The 22,772-nt window shown below is 37.7% G+C and overlaps 1 protein-coding gene across 6 annotated transcripts in view; it reads right to left on the bottom strand.

Moving 5' to 3' along the window:
* The window catches only part of HMCN1 (hemicentin 1), a 526,618-nt gene that overhangs the window by 240,214 nt on the left and 263,632 nt on the right, over window positions 1–22,772 (bottom strand). For 4 of the 6 annotated variants that reach the window (XR_014015141.1, XM_081225456.1, XM_081225458.1 and 1 more), the window contains exons 16-25: window positions 20,936–21,130; window positions 17,751–17,846; window positions 16,441–16,568; window positions 14,906–15,050; window positions 11,144–11,256; window positions 9,054–9,213; window positions 8,034–8,202; window positions 5,093–5,220; window positions 2,908–3,180; window positions 1,823–1,918 (exon numbers count right to left, since the gene is read on the bottom strand). Coding sequence is in view for 5 of the 6 variants with exons in the window: in XM_081225456.1 (XP_081081582.1) it covers window positions 1,823–1,918; window positions 2,908–3,180; window positions 5,093–5,220; window positions 8,034–8,202; window positions 9,054–9,213; window positions 11,144–11,256; window positions 14,906–15,050; window positions 16,441–16,568; window positions 17,751–17,846; window positions 20,936–21,130 (1,503 nt within the window). In the remaining variant the exon portion in view is untranslated. Of the gene's footprint in view, window positions 1–1,822; window positions 1,919–2,907; window positions 3,181–5,092; window positions 5,221–8,033; window positions 8,203–9,053; window positions 9,214–11,143; window positions 11,257–14,905; window positions 15,051–16,440; window positions 16,569–17,750; window positions 17,847–20,935; window positions 21,131–22,772 lie in introns of those variants that run through there. The other 2 variants (XM_081225457.1, XM_081225460.1) reach the window with 2 other exon arrangements.

The following is a 22,772-nucleotide window of genomic DNA, read 5'->3' as shown; positions in this document are numbered from 1 at the left end:
GCAGGAATACATAGAATGTGTCATTTAGGTTAAACTCAAATTGAGTTAAGGAATTATAAAAATGACTGTGATTGACTATGAATGACTATGAACTAATAAAATGACTATACTTTTGGGAAAAAATAACACAAAAATATTGGCCTATTTCATCATCCTCATAGTAAGATGCTGACTGATGAGGAAGAGAAGATAAAACTGATGGACTGCAGTTGTTCATGTTGTCAAGGAAAAAAGGGGGTTATAGGGCTTCCCTGGTGGTGCAGTGGTTGAGAGTCTGCCTGCCGATGCAGGGGACACGGGTTCGTGCTCTGGTCCAGGAAGATCCCACATGCCGCGGGGCGGCTGGGCCCGTGAGCCATGGCTGCTAGGCCTGCGCGCCCAGAAGCCTGTGCTCTGCAATGGGAGAGGCCACAACAGTGAGAGGCCCACATACCACACAAAAAAAAAAAAGAAAAAAGGGGGTTATAATCATTTCCTTACATCCTACTCATTCTTTTATGTGGTTCTCAAACTTCTCAATTAATATTTGTTAAGTTAATAAATGAAAAAGTAAATGAACAAGCAAAAGAAAGAAACTGTGTTCTATTTTACTTCTAAATGGTAGAACAACCATGGTCAAGATGAAATTCATGGCAAATAAAATGAAAAGGCATCTAGCTATTTTTAAATGAACTCAAGAATTCTATCCCAGGTGAAAATAGAGTACTAGGAAGAGGTGGTATTTCAAAATGGAAAAGGGAAGTCCAAGCCAGCTTGGGAGTCAGGGATTCAGTGGAGAGTACTGAGCAATAGTGCCACTGGCAGGGCTCCATCAGTAGTAAGCACCCACAGAACTCAGCTGAACTTAAACCCTTCTCAAGGATCCTTCTCCAGGCCTTGCCTCCCTCCTCACTGGCTCTGGGAATAGTTACTGACAATTCTTTAGATATCTGAAAATCTTGTTAAAGTTATCTTTCTTTTAAGGCTGTTAAGAGATGCAAAATCTTGCTACAGTAACAGAGACAGCCTTAAGGACCTTCAACTGCCACTGTCTCCAGGGACAGGAGAGTTAAGAGTTACATGTGGGAGTACTAATGCTACCAGTGGCATGGAGCCCTCCAGGAGGTCACGGAAAGAATACTGCTTGGTCTTTGCCAGAACTGCTACAGACTCATTTGAGTCATTGCAGATGAACGCATATGCGAAAGAAAGGATGTTCTTAACCATCTACTGGGCATCCAGAATAAGGTGATAGTGACAGTGTCTTTTTCACATCCTCTAGAGGAGAGAGAATAACAATCTCCTGCTAGGAAACATGGTGGGATAGAAAACCCAGAAATTCAGGGAGAGAAGGAGTTTGGACAAGCATCAGAGAACCAAGTTACAACCTGGCTCCAGAATCACCAGTAGAGGATAAATCTAGAAAGAGGTTTTTAGAAAAGAAGTATCTAGAACGAACAAGGGGATTGCCCTAATTTATACCCCTGACTGAGATAAATATGCAAAGTTTGAATAGCCCTATCTGTCACATTTTAAACAGAATTCTTGTCAAAAATAGAATGAACTAAGGAGTAACAGGAAGAAGCACGAAAGACCTGGAAAACATGCTAGATAAGGCAAGTTTGAAAAAACAGAAGGTATTTCCAGTGAAGGAAATAAAACACCTGGGAGGGAAAAATACCTATTCAACCTAGTTGTTATTTGAAAGAGGGATTCGTTTCCATTATGCCCAAATGTTATAACGAGGACTGACAAGTAGAATTTTATGATGTTTGGGGTTCAATATAGAATTCTGGAAGCATACAACATTATGCCAATGCCCATGTGTCTGAGTATTACACACCTTTTGCAGGACATGGAAATGCAATGCGTTGATTGGCCACTCTTTCTTGGAATGGAGTGTTATATGGAGGCTCTAGATCTTCCAGCATAGGTGGTTCTGTTAGAAAAATAAATGCATTATCATAGGCTTTCCTTGGGCAATATCGAACTCTTCTGAGGCTAAGTATGACACCTGCTTCTCTATTCCTACCTTTGCAATGGTATTCTCTCTGACAGGAGTGCTTTTCCTCCTGATTGGAAATGGCTGGTTCCTGCCAGTCAACAAGATTTCACTATAAATATTATCTCCTCAGAGAAGTCCTACATGACAATTCAAGCTAAAGTAGCCAACTGCTGGGAGCATCACCTTATTTTAATTTTCTACACAGCATGTCTCACGATCTGTATTTCTTGTTTATTTGCTTGCTTGCTTTCTGCCTACTTATAGAACCACTCACGAGAGCACGTGTTTTACCTTTGTCACTATTTCCTCCTCACTGCCCAGATCATGACAGACGCCTGTCAGGAACTTGATAAACACTTGTTGCTTGAAGGAATAAAGATTCACCTTTTTTTTTTTTCTGGCCGTGACACGTGGCCTGTAGGTTCTTAGTTCCCTGACCAGAGATTGAACCCCTGCCCCTCTGCAGTGTAAGCTTGGAGCCCTAACCACTGGACCACCATGGAAGTCCCCAAGGATTAATATTTAAACCCTCAAAATAAGGCCTACATCATTACAGGGAACAGTGGACCTCGACTTCTAGGGATTAACATTGAGTGCAAATTACCACTATGAGGTAAATCCTACTCCAACCCACTCTGCCCACAATTTCTTCCAAACCAAAAATAGTGGGTGGGGCACTTATCTAGGATTGTTTCCACTGTCTGCATCATCCAGGGCAACTCCATTTTCAAAGGTAAACAGTTTTGTAATGTATAGTTTCATTTCTTTCTGGAATCATTCTCCTTTCAAAGTTAACTAGAGAGCCATAAAAGTTATATAGAAATCTTCTGAAAGTGATCCAAGACCATCCAAGACTATATATTCTGTATAGACTCCAGGGTTTTTCCCCCACTGTACAAACATTTTCCTAGGCCAAAAATCACCTTGGACATGTAGCGTTATCTCCGTCTCATCACTGCCTGCTATGTTAGTAGCGACACATGTATATATGCCAGCATCAGAGAGCACAGCTTGGTCGATGCTGAATGTTCCGTCTGGATGACTAATATGCTGCAGTCCATCAACCAACATGGCACTTCCACCTGTAAACCAGGTGATTACAGGAAGAGGTGTCCCTTGAGCACTGCATGGAATGTCCACTCTTTGACCAACTTGGACCTTCATAACTGTAGGGCCACGCTGTATCTTTGGAGGCACTGGAAACAACAACTGAGTATTAATAACCCAAGTTTTAAAAAATTCCTCCTTTTCTCACTTTAAATGAGAGCTCCTCAACAAGAGGCAGCATGAGAAAGTGGAATAATCTCAGGATTTGGATCCAGGCTCAGGCCACGTAACTAGCTGTGTGATCTAGGGCAATTCAGTAAATTTCCTGAGGCCTGTTTCCTTGACAATCCAGGCAAAATAACCTCTTCAATACCAATACGATGCAAGGATTATGGGAAATAATGAATATAAAACTCCTCATTCCAAACTCGAGGAAAAGTAAGCATTTAATGATGTCAGATTTCTTATAATATATAAATAACTTAAGGTTTAAAGCCCTCTTAAATGGCAATCCAGTTAATTTCTATCATCTAAGTGAGTAAAACAAAAAGCATTTCTCTCCATGTATTCTTAGTTTTTGTTCTGTTTGTGGAAGGTTTAGCCAGACAGTACGAAATATTTCTAATAAAAGCTTTTGTTAATTTCAGAGAAAATCAAGATAAGGTCTCTATTATTTCCCTTTATCTACATTCCTTCAGAAATTTAAATGAGATAATTTATCAAAACACTGGCAAGTAGTATTGGGTTCCACATACAAGCATTATGAACTATAGAATCAAGTTGACTCCTAAGAATATGATTAGAATTTATGTACTTTACTTCCCTAACAAACCCCATTCCTCTGTCCTTTTGTTAAAACGTAATATTTAACCAGTATATTCTAAAGGTTTTCCCTTACAACAAACTTTTAAGTTTGATAGTACAGGCATACTTTATTTTATTTTATTGTGCTTTGCTTCATTGCACTTCACAGATCTTGCAATTTTTACAAATTGAAGTTTTATGGCAACCCTGCATTGTCAAATGATGGTTAGCACCTTTTAGCTATAAAGTATTTTTAAATTAAGGTATGTACATTATTTTAAAAGACATAATGCTATTGCACACTTAATGGACTACAGTACAGTGTAAGCATAACTTTTTTTTTTTTTTTTTGCGGTACACGGGCCTCTCACTGTTGTGGCCTCTCCCGCTGCGGAGCACAGGCTCCAAGCATAACTTTTATAGGCACTGAGAAACCAAAAAATTTGTGTGACTTACTTTATTGCCATATTTGCCTTATTGAGATGGTCTGGAACTAAAACAGTAATATCTCCAAGATATGCCTGTATTATTATCATCATTTTATGAAAGAGAAAATTAAATATAGAAGAGGGTAGGTAATATGTCTAATGCTAGTAAATGACAGAACTCTCATTGGATTTCACATCCCTCAGTCAAGAGGACACTACTGCAGTGACTGATCTGAGAGTGAAATCAGGTCAAAACTATTTGAGAAAATTTCTTCTGATATTTGAATGCATGGCTTACAGTATGCGCTCACTAAGCATGTGTTGAATGAATGAGTAATTATCAATAGATAGACTATGGCAAATTGAAAGAAGAAAGCAGACTACCTAGAGAGTTTTAAAATAGTTAAAAAAAATCCCAGGAGCAGAATGTTTTCAGTAGCTGAGCTCTATAAACATTGAAAATGACCATTTATATGCTATTAAGTTCTTCCTTGAGCATTCACATTCACTTCAACAAAAAGCCACCGGTCTAAACACATTTTCTTTTTTTATGGTGTATCAACAATAGTCATAAGTGACTGTAGACATCTAGTAAAATTGAGATCCAAAATTTTAACACTGTGCATCTGAGGAAAAAGGGGAGAGTTGTTTACAGATGGCAGATAAAGATTTCAGAGTAAATGAAAGAAAATCACAAGTCTCAGATTTGAGAAAATTTTTCTATAATTACTCTCTATACAATTTGAGGTTAACTATCAAAGAAACTGGGACAATAGGTCTCCCTGTGGCCAGTATATGCCATAGCATATGACTTCATTTCAAAACTTACCATGGACATTTAATTTAACAGACTGAGTCACGTTCCCAGCAATATTTGTGGCAACGCAAAGATACATCCCACTATCTGAAACGCGGGTCTCAGTGATCTTCATTGAACCAGAAGGAAGGAACGTGTGTCTAGAAGAAAGAAACCAGAGAGTAGACCATAAAGTAAGAGGACTTAAATATCCCCTATGCAGCTACAATTCAATGTGAAATTACTACTCTGCAAGCTCTTTTTCAAACAATTCTCCCATCTATAATGTCATTTCTATACACCTTAAAAGTCAGGAATTTTCATAATTATCAAAATTGTCTTGTGTATTCTATATGATGTTCTTACAAATACCAAATCAGTTTTCTTTTACATTTAAATCTAATGTAAGGGCCTGACATCGTCAAATAATTGTACATCTCTCTGCTTTGCTAAGTTGCAATTTTACAAAGCAAATGTACATTTTAATAAACTTTAAATATACTCTGAACACATTATTGCTTTTTTCTACAATGCTTCATTTAAAAGTTTAGTATCCTAAAGTAAAGGCAAAAAAAGGTACATATGCAATTCTCAGATATATACTGAATATATTCCTCTTATGTAGTTAGGTAAACCAGATCTACATATAAAAATGTTATTATGTTAATTGTGCTAAAATAGCTTTAACAGGGAGGGGGTCAAATAGACCTACTTACTATCAAGACTCCTTATAAGCTAAGACAAATAAAGTGTGCTATGGGCCCAGAGACAGACAAATAGATAAACAGTTAAAGATGGAACCCCCACCCTTCAAAAAAAAGACTTAAGCATGTATGAGAACTCAACATGTAATATGCAATAGCAGAGGTGGTGTTACAAAAAGTCAGGAAAGGACTGACTATTCAAAAGTGGTGTTGGGCAAGCGGCTCTCCACATGGGAAAAATAAATAAATAAAATTAGAGCACTACCTAATACTACACACAAAATAAAAATTCAGATGTATTAAAATCCAAAATGTGAAAACAAACTTAAAAATTGCAATAAAACATTGGAGTTCTGTTTATGATCTTCCTAAAGTACAAATCTAAAAAAATAATAGATTAACACCTTGAGCTACATAGAAATTTTTAAATTCTGTACAACCAGACACCATACATAAACCTGAAAGGCTAGGAGTAGACTGAGAGAAGATATTTTCAACACATACAACAAACAAAGGATTGTTATTGAGAACAAAAACCAAATTTCTACATTCAATAAGAAAAAGAGAAACAAGTCACCAAAACATTGCAGTAGGTTTAAAGAGGCAATTCACAGATAACACAAATGGCCAACAAACAAGGGAAAACATTCCAGGCTCACTATAATTTAGTCACGTGAAAAGTAAGACAGTTGCAAGACACCATTTCACATCCAGACGAATGGCAAAAAATTTTAAGTCAGTCAACACCACGCAGTGATTATAATGTGGCAAAAGGTACACCTATATTCTGTTGGTGGAAGGTAAATCAGGATTGCCCCTTCAGAAGGCAGTTAAGCAGTGTCTACAAAGCTGAAAATAGTAATTCATTCTAACTAGAAATTGGGGTTCTAGGTACAAGTCACAAAGAAACATGCATATGCATACAAAGAGAGATATAAAAAGATATTCCCTGAAAATCCTTGTTTCTAAAACCAAAAAAAAAAGAAAAGATGAAAATGTAGAAAGCCAAAACAAACAAGAACATGAATGTCCATACACAGGGAAATGTATAAATAAAATGTAGAATATGTATATGGTAGTTAAAATGAATAAACTGAATATATGTATAAAATGGATAAATGTTGACTCAATAAAGCAAGCAGTAGAATAATAATATAGAACATGTTTACCATGTTACCATGGTAAATTGAAAACAAGTACACAAAACAAAATTAAAAATAGAGAAAACAATATTCTATACTATTTAAGGATGTATGCATAGGATATACACCAAGTCTGTGTCAGTGTTTGTGCCCCTGGGAAGGGAGAAAAGAGATTATGACTGAGGAGGGGAACAATGAAACTTCAACTTTATCTGAAATATGGTATTTCTTCTATTCAAAAATATTCGAGGCAAATATTTTTTCAAAGAAATAGTAAAGTAGTTCTTAATTGTTTATTTTTTGCTCACCAGTGGTAGGGAAACTACTGTGGCATGAATTTATAGCTTCATAATGATACATCAACAAGTCTAACAGACAAGAGCTAGAGACTATAATTCTTATTCCGCCAGTAACTTCTGGCATGATGTTGAGTTAAAACAGTAACTGCTACCATTCTTTGAGAACCAGAGACAGGATATGGAATGTACATGATCTTATATCATCCTTTCAGGTATTATACCCATTTTATAAACAAGAAATCTGAGGTTCAAAGAGGCCCACTGAAAAAACTGCCAAAGTTTCAGGTAAGCTTTAAGTGGTGGAGGTAAATTAAAACTCACACCTGCATGGCAACAAAGGTTGCGCTCTTAAGGGCTCTGGCATTCTGCTTTCCACGTCACTTAGCCTAGCAAATATATTGTTTCAGTGGGCCTTTATTTGTATAAGGGTTTAAGTTCAATCAAGAAGATTTTTATAAAGTCATCTAATGAAAGTCAAATCCTAGATATTAGAGAATGTATTGTGTTTTATTGCTCCTCTGGGATTACTGGAATTTTATCATATGCACTTTGTGCTAACCAGAATCTACATACAAATCCACTCCATTTTCGTAACTACTTTGTAGAGTGCACCAGTGGGAAATTATGTCAAAGCTGGGTGTTAGCATTTCTGCTATTAAAGAATGACTTAGAAGGTATATATATTTTCTGTAGGCTCGAATGTACATGTACATTATCTCAAATTTAAAAGGTTTTTTTTTTTTTGAGACATTTGAAAACCTGAACAAGTACAGTCACCTGTCCCAAGAGATTATGTTTCACATGTTTCAATTCATCCCAGGTCCCCTACCTTGGAGAGAATGGCGAGATGAGCTGGGTTTCTTTGGCCCAGGTAATTATGGGTGGGGGTAAGCTCTTCACTTCACATGGAAGTGTCACCTCTACCCCTGCAAGGACTGAGATCTCAACAGGCTTATCCTGGGACAGTCCTCGTTGATCTCCGAACACTCTGGGCCTTACTAAAATAAACACAAGTTTTGAAAGGGAAACAGTACATTGAAAACAAAGCACACTTTAATTCACACTAAAATGTGGACTACTAATATTCTTCAGTAATTTGCAAAAAGATGCTTCTTGTTCCAAAGTCTCAGGACATATCTAAAGCTTGCCATGAACACACACTGTGAGAGCTTAATGGAAAATGACTAGAAAGTTTTCCTTTTTAGCTCCTTCTTTCAGAACACAATGCAGAGGTCAGCTGAAATGCCCTTTTAGAATCTAGCATCTGTAAAAGTAACCTCTCAAGGCAGAGCACTAAGTAAGACATAGCTGAGGTTTGGCTTTGTTAGGAGTTTTAACTAAGTGGTGTTTCTGTTTTGTTTTTTGTTTTTTTGCGGTACGCGGGCCTCTCACTGATGTGGCCTCTCCCGTTGCGGAGCACAGGCTCCGGACGCGCAGGCTCAGAGGCCATGGCTCACAGGCTTAGCTGCTCCGCGGCATGTGGGATTCTCCCGGACTGGGGCATGAACCTGTGTCCCCTGCATCGGCAGGCGGACCCTCAACCACTGCGCCACCAGGGAAGCCCCCTAAGTGGTGTTTCTAAAGAGGGTTGGGTGCCATAAGCACACTCCTTGGGAAAACACCATAAAATTTTTCCGAAAGGCTATACAATTCCTCTCCCTTTAAATCAGAATCTAAGTAGAGGAGATGTTGGTTGGCAGGAAAAATGCATTTTTGTACAAAACTATAAACTTGGAAGAGTAGTTCACTTTAGGGGTACAGCCCTCTAGTAACATTATTTGGGAGAGAAATGTGAGTTTTGGCACAGACAGACAGTGTCAAAGAAACATTCCTCCCCGAGGGCTCTCACCATAGACGGTCAGCTGCACTTTCCTTTTGGCGTAGCCGGCTGCATTGGTGGCGGTGCAGACGTACTCCCCGCTCTCCTCACCTCCAGGGGACACCACATATAGACTTCCGTCAGCCCCTGCGGAAAACTTAGCACTGCTGGTGGAAATCCGCTCACCTTTCTGCAAAACGACACAGGGCAAAAAGTGTTTTTTAAGATAATAAAGGAGTGACTTAATGTCTGGAAGAGGAAGAGAGGAAGAAAAAAATCTCTAAAGGAGAAAATGCTAGATTGAAAGAATGCTAATTTGAAGAAAGCTCTTTGTAAGAAAAATTAAACAAACAATGCAAAGGTGACATTTCTTCATAGCAAACTAGATCCCCTTCCTTCCAAAGCTACTTAGAAGTGGAGGGGATGGGGCTTCCCTGGTGGTGCAGTGGTTGAGCGTCCGCCTGCCGATGCAGGGGACACGGGTTCGTGCCCCGGTCCGGGAGGATCCCACATGTCGCGGAGCGGCTGGGCCCGTGAGCCATGGCTGCTGAGCCTGTGCGTCCGGAGACTGTGCTCCGCAACGGGAGAGGCCACAGCAGTGAGAGGCCCGCGTACCGCAAAAAAGAAAAAAAAAAGTGGAGGGGATGAGGTAGCAGCAGATGGGATGAGTGTTTATGCTAAGCCAGGTACCGCTTTGAGCACTTCACATGAATTAATTATGTTAATGCTCACAAAAATCTTATGAGTAGGAACTACCACAAACCCTGTTTTACAGATGACAGCATTAAATCTGAGGGCTTGGCAGAGTAACTTGGCCAGGGCCAAAGAGTCAGTCAGTGGTAGAACTGGAACTCAAACCCAGGCAGGCAGGCTTGGGGGCCTAAACTCTTAACTTCTGTGCATGATCCCAGCTCAAAGGCCATTCTGTAAAGAAGATTTCATTTTTATATTTCCCTAAAATGCATTAAACTTCTATTCAGTACCAGAGACTGGGCAGTTTGGGGGATCAGCTTCACCAACATATTTTTGTGCTCAGGATGCAGAAACCTTAACCTTTCAATTTAATTTACGGATGTCAAAACCAACTTGTCTATATTTCAGAGATTCTTAGAAGTATAAAATTAGATGTTATGACAAAATACTTTGGTTGTGACCCTAAATATACAAACGCCATATTTCATTATTATGCCATCATTTTATATTACTTTCTCTCTACCAGATTTAATCTACAGAAATTATGCCATCTTCATGGCTGTTGAAAGATGGAAAGGACTTCCTCAGGAAATGGAAGAAGGAAGTCCTTTCCTCACTGCAAGAACATAAGGAAAAGCCAGACAACTTCACGACAGGGAAACTGAGGGGGATAAAAGAGTTCATCTATGTGTCTTATTTTGGCTTCCAGAAGAGCAGAGTCCAAGATAAAGATTTGGAGTCAGGAAGTTTACTTGGAAAGTGATTCCCAGGGTCTTGAAGAGGACAGTTGGAAAGTGAGGCAAGAAGGAAGGAAAGCTAACAGAGGGTTTCACTGCCCTGGTTTCCTCCGTGGCTGGGCTTATAAGCTCAGTGTGCTTGGAGCCCTCTGAGAAACTATGTAGATGCACCCCAGAAGGATTTTTCTGATAGATGAGAAGTGGGACTTTTATATGGGACACCTCCCTCTCCCAGGATTTAATGTTCTTGTACATCCTGACCACTCAGCAGGCTAAGTGGCCTTGTGGGGTTTTGGAGAAAGCCCTGAGTCCCCAAACTAGAGAGGTACATGAAGAGTGACCCTGGCAGAGAGCATGGAGCAGTCCACCAGAGCTGAGCTTAAGTCAAAAGCGTTTAGGGGATGTGGCAGGGAGTAAAAAAGGATCTGCTACAACATGTGAAGTGCTTAGAAAAGTCCCCAGCACAAAGAATGTGCTGTATTAGTGTTCACTGTTGTGTTAATACTATTTAAGCATCAAGTAGTTGAATGCACTAAGGAGATTTTAAGGTCCCTTCTAAGAGGTATGACTGTATGGGTTTTCCTTTCTGTAAGGTTCTATGGTACAGTGACAAGTTCCATGTATGAAAATATTCAAATATTGTTGTAGCAACACATATTATTAACAAACATCACTAGATACGTCATTTACCTTGGACCAGATGATAGATGGTTTGGGGATTCCACTTGCCTTGCATGGTAAAGTTACTGGAATGCCTTCAATGGTACTGAGTACCTGCTGTCCATGCTGAATGGTTGGCAGAACTGGAAAAGGAAGCAATATGCAGAATCTGAGCACCCGTCCTTCCATTAAGCCTCACAAGTTTAAAGTTGAACATTTTCAGGATATACGAATATTTCTAAAAATTAGCAAAGACAACTTTTTCTGTTAGAAATGTATGGCAATTTGTAAGGGAGAGTAATAAAGTAAATAAAATAGTTGCAATCTGAAGAATTTAATAAAAACTTAAAATCAAGAAGTAAATTAAGTTGATTTTCCTAACAAAAATGAGAGGACTGAAGGTAACCGTATTCTCAGGAAATTCAAGCTAGAACTACGTCCTAAGAGTTACACACTTAACATATCTTACACCATTCTCCATTACCCCATTAAGCTGCAGTGCGCTGACTTAACCTCACCTCCAGAGAAATGGACTGTTTAACCACTACAGATTAAATACCTGTCTATACACAAGAATCACTTAGCAAGCTACTAAATTTAACTTCGAAAATAGAATCTATTTTCGTAAAAGGAATTCAAAAGTAAAGCTTGAAAGGCCTCAGGAGTTTACATTTAAAAGTCTAAAATACAAGATTCTAAGTCTATATATATATATATATATATTTTTTTTTTTTTTGGCAGTACACAGGCCTCTCACTGCTGTGGCCTCTCCTGTTGCGGAGCACAGGCTCCGGATGCGCAGGCTCAGCGGACATGGCTTACGGTCCTAGCCGCTCTGTGGCATGTGGGATCTTTCTGGACCAGGGCACGAACCCGTGTCCCCTGCATCGGCAGGCGGACTCTCAACCACTGTGCCACCAGGGAAGCCCAGTCAATATTTTTCACTAAGAATGCATACCTTTTGACTTTAGAAAGCAACTAAAGAACTGACATTATATGATTGGAAGCAAAAGGAAAGGGAAGACTTCATCATTCTATTCTGTATATATCTGTTCATCATAACCAGCTTGCATACAAAAAATTATCAATACTCAATGTTCTCACAATAAAGAATTTGATTAAAGAAGCTCCCAGGGACTTCCCTGGTGGTCCAATGTTAAAGAATCTGCCTTCCAATGCAGGGAACGCTGGTTCCATCCCTGATCAGGGAACTAAGATCCCACATACCGCAGGGCAACTAAGCCCATGTGCCACAACTACTGAGCCCGGGTGCCTTCAACTAGAGAGAAGCCTGTGTGCCACAAACTACAGAGCCCATGCATTCTGGAACCCACGTGCCACAACTAGAGAAGAGAAAACCTGCACACCACCACCAGAGAAGCCCGTGCTCCACAATGAATAGACTGTGCACTGCAACAAAAGATCCCACATGCCTCAGCGAGGATACTGCATGCCACAACTAAGACCCGACGCAGCCAAAAAAATAAAATAAATAATAAATAATAAATCTTAAAAAAAAAAAAAGCTCCCATACGTGAAAGTACCTAACACAGGGCAAGGAACATAATAAAAGCCCAATATATACCAGGAATTTCCTTTCCTTCCCCCAGAAAGATGAGACCGGAGCTGTTCCCTAGAGCTCAGGCACTCACTGTGGCTCTTGTTTTTAAGTCAAATTTCTCTAGAATTATCCCAGCTACCCCGGAGTAGAAGTTTGCCAGAACAAGAGAAACCAGAGACCTCAGTGCAAAAGCTTCCTTTTGAAAGGCTTAGATGAGCTTTGCTACATCCTTGTACTTTCCTAAGGCTGGGATTATTCTTTAGATCATATCTTCTTAAAGAATTGGCAGTAAATTCCCAGCCCTAGACAAGAATGTCAGGCTACTCTCTAAAGCGAGAAATTTAATTTCCAGAATCATCATGGAACAGGCAACTTTCAACTTTGCTGTCATTTTATGGGAACATGGAATAAGCCATTTTCTTAAATGCATATTCAGTTTGACAGCTATAAAGGCAAGTGGCAAATTTAGGCAATGGTTTTCAAATCTGATGACATTTGAGTATGGAAGAGTTTTTCTTTCCAGATTGTCAATCTATGTAAATCAACATGACAATTAAATAGTTTGTCATTTTAATTTGCACTTATATGTGCATTCGTTAATTCAATTCTTCTAAGAATTCATTGAGAGCCTTTGATTTACAATGTTGTGTTAATTTCTACTGTACAGCAAAGTGACTCAGTTATACATATATATATACATTATTTTTTTATATTCTTTTCCATTATGGTTTATCTCAGGATATAATAAATACTCTTAAAAGTGGAGAGGCAGACTGATGAAATTAACATAAATACAGAGGTATACAGAATTTGTGATACTGCATCACATCCAACTCAAAGGCAAATCTGTCCTCTAAACAGCTGTTTGGTTTAGTTCATGTCAAATGCTGGGTTAATTTTTCTTAATCTTATTAACTGAATCAGTTACTCATTTTGGCCTAAGATGGATGAAACGATGTTGTGAAATGACCTTTTAACTTTTAATTGTTAAAATTTTTTGCATCTTGATAAACCACATCATTTGTTTGTCTGTCTTCTCCATACTCCTCGGATCTGGCAGACATCACAACTAATCATGTCACTCTTTCACCCAAATGAAAATTTATATCAGAATTCTTCTCAACACAATATTCTAGGCAGTTGCTAGATGCCAAAAGGAGATGACATGAATGCATTTCTACCGTATATTCTCAAACTAGTCCATAAGCACCCTCTGCAAAATGTATGGACTGATCTTCTTTAAAAAATAGTTAAACACAACTATACCCAATTTGACATTATGTATTTACTCAACTAATTTAATGTTACTTTGGTATTTCTTCAAGAATATCTTACATAACGTTGGCGGAGATTGGTACAAGATTGGTATAAGATTGAAAGAGGTGGAAGAGGCTATTTACAATGAGAAGCACACATTAAAAAGAAGATGGCCTGTATCCACTGAAAATTTCAACGGAACAAGCAAAATTTGGAAATTACTGGATTCTCCAATCCAGGCCCTAAAAAAGACTGAATCAACTACTAAAAATAAATGTTCTGTTCTACTTTCATCCCTGTACACAGAGCTAGTTTTTAATACAACACTTTAAAAAGCAAATGTTGCAAAGTCTTTAAAGGAGATATACAAAAAAAGTTACGACAATTTCTTAAGCTATGAAGCTGTTATTTATTGAGATGTAAAAAGTTGGTAACGGTTACTCATGAATGGAAAAAAGATAGTTTCTGGACTTTTAAATTTGTGACCTTTAAGTTATTTAACACGCAAAAAGATTGTTTGGAGCACATGAAATGGCCTTTAGAAAAGTTTAGGTCATTTCTAGCAAACACACAAAGGGGTCATTACTAAGAATATGCTTGTTGCACAATCCGAGAAGAAGAGGCAATTTGGATGGTACAATAAGTTCAGCTTTCCTGAAATTAAAATGTACTTTTAAACATAACTCTTTGAGAGCTGAGTTCACTTTTATCAATTAAGAAACCACTTACAAAAGCCCTTGGAGAGACTCAGCGAGTGACTCCCAATAATGTCTTTTTGTATATACAGAAAAGGGAAATCTGGAAACAGGCTAAACAATGTAAATATTGTTCAAGAAATAAGGCTTTTTGTTAAGAATAACAATTAGGAAAGATATCTGCTTCTTCTAACTAGAAGAACAGAGTTATTTGACTTAAAGATATGAACCCAGCTTTGAACATGGTTTGGAAAGAATTATGATGGGTGCGCCTCTTACCATGCACGTCCACAGTGGTAGTTTTGCTAATGGTTCCAGCAACATTACTGGCCACACAAGTATACTCGCCCCCGTCCTGCAGCCGAGCTCTTTCAACATGGAGACTCCCGTCACTGCGTACAGTGATGTAAGGATTTTGGACCAACTTGAAGGAAAAAAAGTCATTTTTAATTAAACAGGCAATATTGTGTAAGCCCAAACCAGACCTGCTTTCTTCTCCAACTGGGTTATTAAATGTGTTATAAAATAACAAAATATTTTAACACCCTTAAGTGAAAAATGATGAGCATAAAATGTTACCAAGAGTAGCATCAATTGTATGTCACTGTGATATACCACCAAAAATTCTACCCACTAACATCTGTCAGAATTATGAACATATTGGAAAGGGAAAGAAATAGAAAAACACTAATTCCCAGTTTCTGTAATTGTTGTTATCATGAAGGACCCAAATTTCACTTTTACTTTTGGCTTAATTTGTTCTTTTTCAAGAAGGCTTTACTACCACTTGTAAGCCATTTGACATCTTCATTCTGGCAAACAGGCATCATCCAAGCTGAGAGAATGTGACTTAATCTCAACATGCACCCTTTTCAGTGACAGATACAAATAATATTAGAGGGCAATGTACGATATAGGAACTGCATGAGAGAAGGCTGACAACGGTTTCTGTTAAGAATCATCACCTCTAACTCTGTAACATTTATGCATTTTGTTCAATCATAGGGTACTTTAGTGCTCAAACAGTATCATCCTATGTTATAAGGGCATTTATTATTGAGTGAGGTGCACTCATTTTTCTCAGGTTTTTATGCAAATACGAACAATTTTACATCTTATCCCATGGAGTCAATTCACTTTTAATTGGTACTTCAATAAGGGAGTAAGTCTAAATACTCTGGAAAATGGAAGGAAAAATGCTCTGGACTAGGTGAAAATTTATTGCCATAGACAGCATGTTTACAGAATAATTCCTTACAACTGTGAAAATTTTTCACATTCCTTTATAATCAAAAGTTATGCATTGAAAAACAATGACACAAAATATATCCACATTTTAAAATAGTTCACAATAAAAGAATGTTTGATGATAACAATAAAGATTAATATATAAAATGAAACAATGTTATGAGAATATTAACATTTTATTATGTCCTGCAAAGAAGGATATAAAATATTTAAATCCTGTGGAAAAAAACTTCATACTTGCTTCAGTTATTACATATTCTGAAGAGAGTTTACTAGTTACAAAATTATAAAAATTACACCATTGACTATTTCTCCATCATATTAATTTCAAAATAATATGAACTGCATAAACATGTTAATACTGAAGAAAAGTTTTGGTACACTTAAAAAATATATGTTTGGTGGGGCAGAAAAAAAAGAAAAAAATATATATATATGTTTGTATATTTATTACATTAAAATTTCAATGTTTGGAATCCATTGCCTCTTACACAAGAGGCAATATATGAATATGAATTCATATTACACAAGAGGAATATGAATACATGGACTTAAAATGTTCTTACCATGGCTGAGTTCTTAATCCACCGACGTTCTGGAATGGGATTTCCAGCCAATAGAACACAAGGCAAAGTCAGCTGCTGTCCTTCAATTACACTGGTCACTGAAGGGCTGATTCCAATGAGTGGAGCAACTAAATCAGAGAGAGAACACGGGCACTGTCAATACTATTTCATCCAAAGGAAGGCAAACTCTTTTATAGGCAAAGATGACTACTAATTATGCTATTAGAAATTGAGTTTTCAAGAACAAGATTTTTAAATGTACATGGGTATGAACTGGAAGATAGAGGTACAGGACCCTTCTAAGCAGAGGGAATGGGAAGAGGACAGGTAATAGCAAAGAAGTAGAGAAAGTAAAAAAGAATAAGTCTATGGCATGAAAGGGCAGAAAAGTCAAGCCAAGAAATGTGCAATGTATTCAAATGGAGAGTGACTGAAAGCATTGATAAATAGAAGAGTGGAATCATCAGAACCATTTTCAGGAAATATCAATCTGAGAACTTACCGGACAAGGGAAAATTGGAAGGGATGAGATTAGTGAGGAGGCTGTCATAACAGCTCAGGCAAATAAAATGAGGTGGACTCTTAGATGGAAATCAGGGAAGTAATTCAACATAAATCAAAGCAAAATCTCTAAGAGAGTCTTCTTGGAAAATTTAAATATACGTAGATGAATTAAGGGAGATACATAAAGAAAATTTTATAGAAGTGTATTAATGAGATTTAAAAATCACAACAAATGATGTAATAATTTAAACAGTGTAGGACTAGTGCATAAATAGAATTCCAAGGAATAGACATAAGATTATAAATTTAGCATGTGACCAAATGGGTATTTTACTCAGTGGGAAGACAACATGTAATAAAAATATTAAAACAAATGTCTTACTACTTGGAAATAATGGATATTATATTCTTACTTCATATCATACACAGAAATAATTTCATGTGGACTAAAATAATAAGTGTAAAGAAAAGAACTAGAAAAGCACACCACCACAACATGTGTGTGTGTTGTGTGTGTGTGTGTGTGTGTGTACTCATACTTAAGACTTAAATGAATTTATTCAATTGACCTTCATTTCTTCAAATGAAAGATAAGGAGCTTGAAGAGGATAATCTCTATTTCCAGTTCTAACATCATGAAATATGAAATAGGGTGGGGAGAAGGAAGGCTAATGTAGTAATCAGATGTTTACCTGTTTTTTGTTTGTTTGTTTGTTTGTTTTTAATGGTACAGGCAAGAGATGAGATACTAAGAAGAGTCTGATGTTTTCAAAAAATGTGGTGTCTAAGTACTTAAATGATCTTACCAAGTCCTGTCACTGTCACTGTTGCCTGGGACTGGATCTTTCCAAACTGGTTTTCAGCTTCACAGATATATGTTCCTTTATCACTTGCCCATAAGTCTAAAAAGAAGAGATTATTTACTCATTCAACATCATCTGTGGAGCATTAACTATGTGCCAGGCACTGTGCTTGTGATCTGGTAGTTCCCATTCTAGGGGAGGAGACATACCTTGAAAGCAACAATCATACCACAGTGTGATGACTGCTCTAATTTGAGCTTCAGACAATGTGCTTTGGGGGCACAGAGACAGAAGTGACTGAGGGCACAAGGAGGAGTTCAGGAAGGATTCACATAGGAGGTAATACCTAAGCTGTACCTGAAACTGTAGGTAGAACAGAGGAAGGGCAGTACAAACCTAATGGGCTGCAAAGGCAAGAGCATGACTTGAAAAATCATGGTCTGTTCAAAGAATGGAAAGCTGCAGTACCACCCTGGGGGCGTTTGGAGGTTTGCAGGGGCGATTGCTTTCATTGGTCCAATGATCAGGGGAGTCTACTGGCAAAAACTAGGGAGACAATGCATGGGGGAGATTCACGAAAGGAACAATATCCCAAGTTCACCAACACTTTTGAAGACCCCACTGGAAATTCATGGATGTGATGACTTTGTTTATAATTATTTGAGCCTACAACCTAATTCTGTATAAGTGGAAGAAAGAAAGAACTCTTGCAAGAATTGCCCGCCATTTCAGAAAATCACTTCACCAGCCCAGAGTTTTTGAGTCATCAATCCCATATTCCTGTATCAGTCTACATTTTAGCTCTCAAATTCATGGTGATATACATAACATGTATGCATATTGTAATGAGCATTGTCAGAGCATTTATCTATTTAAATACTTTTTTGTTGTTGTTGTGGTACGCAGGCCTCTCACTGCTGTGGCCTCTCCCGTTGCGGAGCACAGGCTCCGGACGCGCAGGCCCAGCGGCCACTGCTCAAGGGCCCAGCCACTCCGCGGCATGTGGGATCCTCCCGGACCGGGGCGCGAACCCGTGTCCCCTGCATCGGCAGGCAGACTCCCAACCACTGCGCCACCAGGGAAGCCCTAAATACATATTATTTTAATAAAAATTACTTTCCTTTGTTTTCCTTTGTACTACATGTTGCATGTTAAAATAATTTTTATTATGTAGGTTGATGAAATACATAGAATTTTCAGAATAATAAAAAGGATATTTATAAAATATTTAAAATTAAAGAGTGTGTTGGGGATTAGGATGAGGATCGCTGGGTTACAGGCTGTGTGGGCATAGTCAGGAGCCTGAAGATGAAGAGGTAGCCTGGTGCCTTATAAAACAGTAAAGTTTTATCTTATGAGCAACTGGGGAGTCAAGAGAAGATTTTTAAATAGGGGATTGATCGTCACCTTTGCAACTATCTTAACTAAAACAGGCACAGTTTAATCTATTGATAAGACATTGGCAGAGAAAAACACAGCTTTCCATTATGAATAGTTCCATACTATCTCAAATAAAGAGCAGTGACCAAGTTTCTACTCTGTTAACCACATGCATATAACTGCAGAATTGCATCTGGTAAGCACAGACAGTGTTCACTCTCAAAATTAGCAAACATTCATTTGCCAAGGAAAGCTCAGCAAATCACCTGGTTAATAAGTTATACATTGTTTCTAACCAAGATAGTCTCCATACTATCAACTTGGGCTAATTTCTGTAGAAATACAAAATACTAGTGAGAGCTAAGTTTCTCATCACTAGTTTCCTTTTAGATGATTTAATTTGAACAACTGGGCAACCATCGGTGAAAACACTGCCCTCCTTTATTCTTACTTTTCTTTCATTTCCGCTAACTGATTTGTTTTCAGGAATCATTTGTTTCCCTCTGGGTTGTTTCTCATCACCACCATCACCCAACCTATATGATCCTCCCCTTTCTTCCCTCCCGCTCTTGTCTCCTCATATCCTGCAGGGGGAGCTGTTCTAAAACAGTATTTTCACATGCCTTTTCATGCCTATGAAGCTTGGGGGTCTATTTTCTACCTCACCAACTACATTTCTTCACCTGCACGTTTCAGTTCCTGCACAATCTGACCCAATCTAATGAGTAATTCTGGTAGGTACTTTTGTGACCATCCACTCAGACAGTAGATTGTAAATACCTGAGTGAGGAACCCCATATTTGACTTCTGTCTTCACCTAGCACAGAGCTGTAAGCACTTGTAATTAGACAGTTTAATTTGTACTGAAAGTTTAAGTGGCCAATGTATATTTAATATTGTTAATAAACATGAAAATCACTTATTGGGGGCTTTCTACAAAATACCCTAAAAATGCAATTTTATTTAAAAAATCAATTAATCATCTAAATGTTTTTACTCCTCTGGTGCCAGTATCCAAATATTCTTAACAATATTTGAAAAAGTACTAAGTGTTTACAAATACCTGAATGCTTAATAGCTTACAGGTAAAAGTGTGGGATGGGCTTCCCTGGTGGCGGAGTGGTTGAGAGTCCGCCTGCCGATGCAGGGGATGCGGGTCCGTGCCCTGGTCCGGGAAGATCCCACATGCCGCGGAGAGGCTGGGCCTGTGAGCCATGGCCGCTAAGCCTGCGCGTCGGGAGCCTGTGCTCCACAACGGGAGAGGCCACAACAGTGAGAGGCCCGCGTACCGCCAAAAAAAAAAAAAAGTTTGGGATGATGGCATATTTGACTTTTTAAAAAATGTTTTGCTCCAGATAGATATAGCTTTTAATCAAAAAATTTTGATAGTGTATGGTGTCCCTATGCATGTGGTTATGTATTCTTGGCCCAAAATAATTAACATTAACTAACTACTAGTAATATTTTACCTTTCTATACAACAGGTGGTACAAGAGTCAATAAAATGTGATTACTTATCCACCTACAGGGCCAGGAGACTCTATTTGCAATAAGAAACAGTGAGATATGAAGAAGTCATATTGCTTCATAAATCTATATGATATAGTAATGACATAAAATTGAATAAAATGTTATTCATTTATGACAATTCCCAGATATGAATTCAGTATTATTTTAAAATGAAATGCAACAAACACAAAATATGTTGGCACGATTAATTCACTATTTTAAACATAGCAACACCTATGTATAAAAAATGTATAATTTATATGTATATATTTGTATAAAATATATTTCCTTTAACCTACTTGAAATAAAGAGAGCTCCTGTTCTTAGTTGGCTGATGGAACTCACTGAAAAAGGTCTTGAGTAGATGGGCATGTTGTCTAATCTTCGCCATTTAATCTTTGGTTCTGGATAACCCTGGACATAGCAAGGTAATGTCACATTTGAGCCAATTTCCATAGACACATCAGCAGGTTCTTGTATAAAAACTGGAGGTGCTGGAAGATATTTAGAATGAAAAAAAGTGGTCATTGGTATAGTATACATGTGCATTAAATATAAAATAATTATTAAACTATCAACAGATTGAATTCAAATCAAATCATGGTTCATATAATATTATAAATATATGCTTTAAGTATTCCTGTCTGCTATTGAAATAGATTTTTTAAATAAATTAATAGAGGAACAAAGAAGTTCAACTATTTCCTTAAAGTGATACAATGGAAAGGGTGGGAATTTAAATCAAGATTTCCTTAACTAAAGAGAATCTTTCATTTTTGGAATTTGTTTTCAATTTTAGTTTATGCCATACTCTTCAAAACTTAAAATTTTCTTGCAAATAAGTCTGCCTTGCAATGAAATATTTTAAACACTTTCCAAAACTTACTTCTTTAGGCTGAATTTTTAAATAAACTAATTATATCAGAGTTCATTCTTCAATAGATCACCATATAACAAGGTAACAGTATTTAATCTTAAATTATATTCTTGGTGTATATCACATTCTTGCTTCTCAGTATCTTTCACATTTTTTTTGCATTTTTGAGTTAAAGAAATTGAAGCTTGAGAATCAATAACTCAAATTAAAGTAACAGAATAGCATTTGATAAATGGAGAATACGGAGTGCTTAATGTTAGAGCTAAGAAATGATTCAGAAATTATAAAATTATAGGTAAGAAGTCTACACTTATCTACATAATTTAGGTAACCACAGAAGCCAGGGGGAAAAATCAGAGGTAACAGGCATACCCTGGAAAACAGAGGAATGCAATATAGGGAGGATGCTGTCAGAAAGCCCAAATAGGTGAGGCTCTCAGTATGTCCCACGGAACTTATGAGTAATAATGTTTGAGGTATCAGGCAAGGAGAAATACATAAGATACTATTAGAGGTAATAGATGAAATCTGCTCATGTAGGACTCTAAGAGGAAGTACCCCAGGGATGTCTCCTTGATAATGTCAAGATCAAACAATGGTCAGGAACTACAACAACTATCACTTATAGAGCCAGAGACTCTGTTAAGTCCTCTTCATTAGTTACCTCATTTGATCTTCAAAATATCCCTATGAGATATGTACTGTTATTACCCCAATTTTATAAAACTGAGACAGAGATAGTTAATTTGCTAAGTGTCACATGGAGTTGAACAGTGGAACTAGGATTGAAAACCAGGTTGATCCGACTCCAAAGTCACAGTTCTTTATCATTATATCAGCCTCCCCTTTTCCATGGGTTCTTATAACTGCCCATACTCAAGCTGGTTATCAGGCTAGTAAGAATGGGTGTGGAGATCACTACTCTCCTTATCAACAGGAATTCTGGGACTTGGATGTACAGCTGTCTCCCAAGTAGCATTAGTGCTTTATTAGCCTGGGCCAAACGACCTCCTTTAACTTTACAGCCACATTTTCGATTATTTCTCCATACAAATCTTATTCTCTGGACAATCAGAACTTACTCTTCTCCAGTCAAGGACTGACCTTTCCGAAATCAGCACCTGTGTTACCACCATCCCTTTCAAATGTGATGCCTGCTGTTGATCTCTGGCTACTGAAACACTGACAATTCTTGAAGGCAGTTCAAAAGGCCCTTCCTCAATGTCATCTCTTACCATCCTAAATGGATATGATTTCTT

This window comes from Mesoplodon bidens, assembly GCF_964165515.1.
Source record: "Mesoplodon bidens genome assembly, chromosome: 2".
Lineage (NCBI taxonomy): Eukaryota > Metazoa > Chordata > Mammalia > Artiodactyla > Ziphiidae > Mesoplodon > Mesoplodon bidens.
Note: the sequence above shows the minus strand (reverse complement) of the source record. Positions and strands in the feature narration are given on the sequence as shown.